The sequence below is a fragment of the Mustela nigripes genome, chromosome 2 (assembly GCF_022355385.1).
Source record: "Mustela nigripes isolate SB6536 chromosome 2, MUSNIG.SB6536, whole genome shotgun sequence".
Taxonomy (NCBI): Eukaryota; Metazoa; Chordata; class Mammalia; order Carnivora; family Mustelidae; genus Mustela; species Mustela nigripes.
In genome coordinates, this window is record NC_081558.1 from 213558380 (window position 1) to 213565419 (window position 7040).

The 7040-nt window shown below is 46.7% G+C and overlaps 1 protein-coding gene across 1 annotated transcript in view; it reads left to right on the forward strand.

The window, feature by feature from the left end:
* Window positions 1-1256: 1256 nt before the first annotated feature.
* The window catches only part of GET1 (guided entry of tail-anchored proteins factor 1), a 16171-nt gene continuing 10387 nt past the window's right edge, over window positions 1257-7040 (forward strand). The window contains exon 1 of the mRNA XM_059392363.1: window positions 1257-1450. Coding sequence (XP_059248346.1) covers window positions 1349-1450 — 102 coding nt within the window. The 5' untranslated portion in view covers window positions 1257-1348. The remainder of the gene's footprint in view (window positions 1451-7040) is intronic.

Here is a 7040-nt window from a genome sequence, read left to right on the forward strand (position 1 = left end):
AGGCATATAAACCTATAAAAACTGATCATTCTCTGGAACACTTTCTTTCCTGTCAGGAGCATGTTTCCCAGGCAACTGTCCTAACTTGGACTGGAAGAAAACTTCCTTACTTTTAGAGATTGGAAAAGGTTTACTCTTTTTTTTTTTTTTTTTTTAAATTTATTTACTTATTTCACACAGAGAGATCACAAGTAGGCAGAGAGGCAGGCAGAGAGAGAGGAAGGGAAGCAGGATCCCCACTGAGCAGAGAGCTTGATGCGGGGCTGGATGCGGGGCTGGATGCGGGGCTGGATGCGGGGCTCGATTCCAGGACCCTGAGACCATGACCTGAGCCCAAGGCAGAGGCTTAACCCACTGAATCACCCAGGCACCCCTGGTTTGCTCATTTTGTGAAGACAGTGTAGAACCACAGTTCCTTGATTCATTTGATTAGAGTTAGTTCTCAAAATCCAACCTTGAGAGCAGGGGAAGCTAAACATCTTTAATTTTAATTTATTTTTTATCTTTAGAGAGAGAAAGAGCAGGCTTGTGCGCACACACATGGGGGGGGGGGGGGCGGGGCGGGGCCGAACAAGAGAGGGAGAGAGTTCTAAGCAGGCTCCACGCTAAGTGTGGGGTTCAGATTTCACAACCCTGAGAGCTTGACCTGAGCCAAATCAAGAGTCAGAGGCTTAACCACTGAGCGGTCCAGGCGCCTCCGCTAAATAATCTTTTGCTTTATCTACTATATGCAAACTTGGTTTGGGATTATTCTGCCCTAAAACCTCGATTCACCTAAACAGGTGGGTTTGTAAACAGTACTTTCTGTTTAATGCTTATTTTTTAGGTATGGAGATTTGTAAATTGTTTAGACTTATTTCAGTGATTTGTTTTGAATTGTAAACTTAAGACATTTTACATATAACCACAAAAAGGTTTTACAGTCACTTGCTACTATAATTACGGTAGTTTTCCACTTATGGAGAGGCTTATTTTAAAATAAATTCCTCTAGGAATAAAACCGAGTCAATTTAAAGTAAGTACTCATTACGTAATAATAAGAAAAGGCTCGCAGCTAGACGAAAACTGAAGCTGGTGGCAACCCAAGCGGCGGCCAGGGGGGTGGTGGGGAGGGTATGCAAGACTACGGAAGCCGGAAAGGCCAAGATTTGCCAGGAAAGCGTCCACCAAGACCAAGAAGCAAAGTCTTGCCTCCCCGCCCAGTGCAGCACAGTGCGCAGGCGCACCGGCGCGTCTGCGCGCCCCCCCCCCCCCGGGCCTCACTGCGCAGGCGCCCGCGCGGCGTGGGCGCCGGCGTGGTCCCCATGGAGTTCCCTTAGCAGAGCCGGCAGCTCCGGGAGCATCCGGGATGAGCGGCGCGGAGGCCGATCGCTGGGCGTGGCTGCTGGTGCTCAGCTTCGTGTTTGGGTGCAATGTCCTCAGGATCCTCCTCCCGTCCTTCTCCTCCTTCGTAAGTGGCTGCCTGGCCTTCCCGGGGCCGGTGGGTGGCCGCCGCGGTGCCCGGCGAGCCGGACTGCGCCTGCAGAAGTGTCCGGTTGGGCCGTTCTATTTTCAGATTTTTTTCTTTTTGTTAATTGCTAGCATCCAAAACTTGCAAAGCTTTACTCCCCACATCCGGACTTCTCGATTCTGAGGGAGGAAGAATGACCTGGCGACACCAGGCCGCGTTTTCCCGGGGCAGCAGCCCTGAGGCCGGGAGCTCGCAGTGCCCCCTGCCAGCCGGCCGCGCTCGTTCCCGTTATCTCCCGGTCGGCGGAGGCTTCGCGCAGCCCTCGCTGCTGGGGGCCAGCGCCGGGCGCAGCGCGGAGTCCAGGCTTTCCTGGAGGCCGCCGCCTTCCCGCATGGAGTGCCGGAGTGCCAGCCGTGCCAGCCGTGCCAGGTCCCGGGTGGAAGGCTCTCAGGCTGCAGCCGCCTCCACTTTTGCGGTCAGAGGCTGTGTAGACGGAATCTCGGCACTGTGTCACGCTTCCTGTGTCCAGGAGAGCAAAGGGCACCGGGAGCAGCTCTCTCGTGCACTTGGCGTAGGCCTGAGTACATTGCCTCGTGGCCGGTTGTCAGCTGCTGTAAAATGCGAATGTCATCCCATGTCCCTTTACCTCAGAGGAGGAGTCTGACTCAGAGGGTCACTGTGCATCCAGTTAGTGACCACTGGGGCGGAGACTGATCCTTGGTTGTGAGTCTCCTGGTTTTGTCCCTCTGCCTCTTGGAGCTTGGTAATAGGATTGGAGGCAGGTTTGATGAGGTGTGTGTGGGTTAAGGGCGTCCCCTTTACGCCTACAGCGGGAGTCTGACAGACCTGGAGACCTTTAAGACTGGGTGCGTGCCATGGCATTATTGGGGGAAAATGCCATAATTGGGGGAATTGCGTGCCATAATTGGGGGAATCTCCCTGCTCTTACTTCCTGATTTACATTGGTGGTGGTGATGGTGGTGTGTGTGAAGGGGGTATTATTTAAGACTAGGCAGGATTTCTCCTTTCTTTATTCTACCAGTATTCATTGAGTGCCTGTTTCCTGTAAGATTCTATCCAAGGACTGTACTACCTGCATTGTCCAACTAAGGCATGGGGAATTCTCTCTTAACCCTTCATTCCCCTTTGACACTGCTAGGTTTTTAAGATGATGTCCCAAGTACTTAGCATTGCATAAAAGACCCTGAAAGAACTGGCTTCTCCATCTTTTTTCTCTTTTTAAATAAAATTTTGGTAAAATACACAACTTAAAATTTACCATTTTAGCCATTTTTGGGTATATAGTTCAGTTTCATTAAATCATTACATTATTGTGCAACTATCACCACCGTCCATCTCTAGAACCTTTCCATCTTCCTAAACTGAAGCTCTGTCCATTAAACAGTAAGTCCCTATTCTTCTTTCAACTCAGTCCTGGCAACCACAGTTCTACTTTCTGTCTCTATGAATTTGACTACTCTGATTATCTCATGTAGGTATTTTTCCTTTTATGCCTGGCTTCTTTCATTCAGCATAATGCCTTCCGGGTCTATCCCTGTAGACCATGGTTGTAGCATGTGTTAGGATTTCCTTCCTTTTTGAGGCTGAATAATATTTCATTGTGTATGTATACCACATTTTGTTTATCCTTTCTTCTTTTGATGGACATGGGGTTGTTTCCACCTTTTGGCTATTGTGAATAATGCTGCTGGAACACTAGTGTGCAAATACTTGTTCGAGTCTCTGCTTTTGGTACTTTTGGGTAAATATCCAAAGTGGGATTACTGGATCATATGGTAATTCTATTTTCAACTTCTGGAGAAACTGCCCAACCATTTTCCATAGCAGCTGCACCATTTTGCATTCTCACCAGCAACATACAAGGTTCTAATTTTTCCACAAGTTCCAGCACTTGCTGTCTTGTTTTGTTTTGTTTTGATAACAGTCATCCTCAATGGAGGCAAGGTGTGATTTTATTATGATTTTGATTGCATTTTCCTAATGATTAGTGATTTTATGTGCTTATTGGCCATCTGTGTATCTTCTTTGGAGAAATATCTGTTCAAGTCCTTTGCCCCCTTTTTAATGGGGCATCAGGTGCTTGTCCATAAGGGAAGGGCATCCTCTGTGGGTTCAGAGTGGGGAGTGAGTGAGTATTTGGTTTGTTGTCGTTGTTGGGTGAGGAGTTGTTTACTTACTGGGTATATGATTTGTAAATATTTTCTCCTGTTCTGTGGTTTGCCTGCCCATCTTTTTTGTCACCTTGATTCTTCTTGTATACCCCATCCCATTTCACCTTTATTGGAACTGTAAGAAACTAGTTGCTCAAAGAGGCTGTGTTAGTTTTTTTTTTTTAATTTTTTATTAACATATAATGTATTACTAGCCCCAGGGGTACAGGTCTGTGAATCGCCAGGTTTACACACTTCACAACACTCACTGTAGCACATACCATTCCCAATGTCCATAACCCCACCACCCTTTCCCTACCCCCCTCCCTCCAGAAACCCTTAGTTTGTTTTGTGAGATTAAGCGTCTCTTATGGTTTGTCTCCCTCCTGATCCCATCTTGTTTCCTTTTTTTTCCTTCCCTGCCCTCCAAACCCCCACTTTGCCTCTCAACTTCCTCATATCAGGGAGATCGTATGATAATTGCCTTTCTCTGATTGACTTATTTTGCTCAGCATAATACCCTTTGGTTCCACCCACGTCATTGCAGATGGCAAGATTTCAGTCTTTTGATGGCTGCATAGTATTCCATTGTGTATATATACCACATCTTCTTTATCCATTTGTAGATGGACATCTAGGTTCTTTCCATAGTTTGGCTATTATGGACATTGCTGCTATAAGCATTTGGGTACACGTGCCCCTTTGGATCACTACATTTGTATTTTTAGGGTAAATACCCAGTAGTGCGATAGCTGGGTCATAGGATAGCTCTATTTTCAACTTTTTGAGGAACCTCCATGCTGTTTTCCAGAGTGGCTGCACCAGTTTGCATTCCCACCAACAGTATAGGAAGGTTCCCCTTTCTCCGCATCCTCGCCAGCATCTGTCGTTTCCTGACTTGTTAATTTTAGCCATTCTGACTGGCGCGAGGTGATACCTCATTGTGGTTTTGATTTGTATTTCCTTGATGCCGAGTGATGTGGAGCACTTTTTCAAGTGTCTGTTGCCATCTGGATGTCGTCTTTGCAGAAATGTCTGTTCATGTCCTCTGCCCATTTCTTTATTGGATTATTTGTTCTTTGGGTGTTGAGTTTGATAAGTTCTTTACAGATTTTGGATACTAGCCCTTTATCTGATACATCATTGGCAAATATCTTCTCCCATTCTGTCAGTTGTCTTTTGGTTTGGTTGACTGTTTCCTTTGCTGTGCAAAAGCTTTTGATCTTGATGAAGTTGCAGTAGTTCATTTTTGCCCTTGCTGCCCTTGCCTTTGGTGATGTTTCTAGGAAGAAGTTGCTGCAGCTGAGGTCGAAGAGGTTGCTGCCTGTGTTGTCCTCAAGGATTTTGATGGATTCCTGTTTCACATTGAGGTCCTTCATCTGTTTTGAGTCTATTTTCATGTGTAATGTAAGGAAATGGTCCAGTTTCATTTTTCTGCATGTGGCTGTACCAATTTTCCCAATACCATTTGTTGAAGAGGCTGTCTTTTTTCCATTGGACATTCTTTCCTGCTTTGTTGGAGATTAGTTGACCATAGAGTTGAGGGTCTATTTCTGGGCTCTCCATTCTGTTCCACTGATCTATGTGTCCGTTTTTGTGCCAGTACCATACTATCTTGATGATGACAGCTTTGTAATAGAGCTTGAAGTCTGGAATTGTGATAACACCAACTTTGGCTTTCTTTTTCAATATTACTCTGGCTATTCGAGATCTTTTCTGGTTCCATATAAATTTTAGGATTATTTTTTCCATTTCTTTGACAAAAAAATGGATGGTATTTTGATAGGGATTATAGTAAATGTGTAGATTGCTTTAGGTAGCATAGATATTTTCACAATACTTATTCTTCCAATACATGAGCATGGAATATTTTTCCATTTCTTTGTGTCTTCCTCATAGTTTTCTGAGTACAGATTCTTTGCCTCTTTGGTTAGGTTTATTCCTAGGTATCTTATGGTTTTGGGTGCAATTGTAAATGCGATCGACTCCTTAATTTCACTTTCTGTCTTCTTGTTGGCGTATCCTGACACTTTACTGAATTCCTGCATGAGTTCTATCAGATTTGGAGTGGAGTCTTTTGGGTTCTCCACATAAAATATCATATCATCTGCAAAGAGTGATAGTTTGACTTCTTCTTTGAAAGAGGCTTTGTTAGTTTGGTATTCCTCCATGAATTGTTCGTAATTTCCTCTTGGCGGGGGGAGAGGAGTCTGTGTTTGGGGTATGGCAGTGGCTGTAAGTAAGAGCTGTCATCATCCTGCTCCTTAACCAAGCTTCCAACACACTGGTGCTCGGCAGCTAGGACACACTCACCAAGGGTTATTGCTGCAGTCTGGATGCACATGAGGCTGTGTCCCTGGGTGTTACCCATTTAGATGAAAAAGCACCGTGTTCACATTCTGTGCTGCCTCCACAGGATGTATGACCTCTGTAACGTCAACACAGTTAGCTTTCTTGAACCTGTTTCCCCTTGGTTCTAATGCTCATTGTCAGGGTCATCACATATACTTACCGGAGCAGAGATCTGTACCACCTGGCCACTGGGTTTGTGGTGAGGGTCAGGGTAAAGCCGTATGGAACGCTCTTCTCCTGAGTAGGGTAAGACGCTGTTTTGTTTTTGTTTTTGTTTTTAATTTTTAAAATTTCTTTTCAGGGTACTAGAATTCATTGTTTATGCACCACACCCAATGCTCCATGGAATCCGTGCCCTCCATAATACCCACCACCAGGCTCCCCCAACCTCCCACCCCTCCCCCGCCCCTTCAAAACCCTCAGATTGTTTCTCAGAGTCCATAGTCTCTCACGGTTCATCTCCCACTCCAGTTTCCCCCAACTCCCTTCTTTCACGACCATTAGAGGCTGCCTGTTACAGGTCCTTTTGGAGGACCTAAGTGGGGAAGACCCCTGAGGAGAAACCAAGCTTGACTGGGAATGGGCCATGTCCTCTACATCGAATACAGCGTTCTTCCCGTGTTTCCGAAGCGTTCTCCACTCAGCCAGTAGGAATGGGGGGCGGGGCGGGGCGGGGCGCACCACCCCGTTAGTCAGGGAGGCCTGTTGAAGCCCTTGAATCAGTCTCTTAGGTATCACAAGTCCTCTGTCTTGCAAAGCCTTGCAGGGTCCTGGGAGGGCACCTCAGCTCAATACTGCGGTGGAGTCGGGGCCGGGATGAGGACTCCCAGTCCTGTGTTGACTTGGTTGGACTTTTCCTGAGAGTTCTTAATTCTCTTCAAGCTGGTCATAGGGCATATGGATGGGAGGGCCTAGCTCATTTAATAGGTGAACCAGGACTTTCTTCAACCAAAGGCAGAGAACGAGGGAGACGGAGATGCCCCTGCGAGTGCCGCTGTGGAGCTAGGGAGGCGTACTGCGCAGGCGCCCCGGGCCTAGCAGTGGCGGGGGGGGGGGGGGGGGGGGGG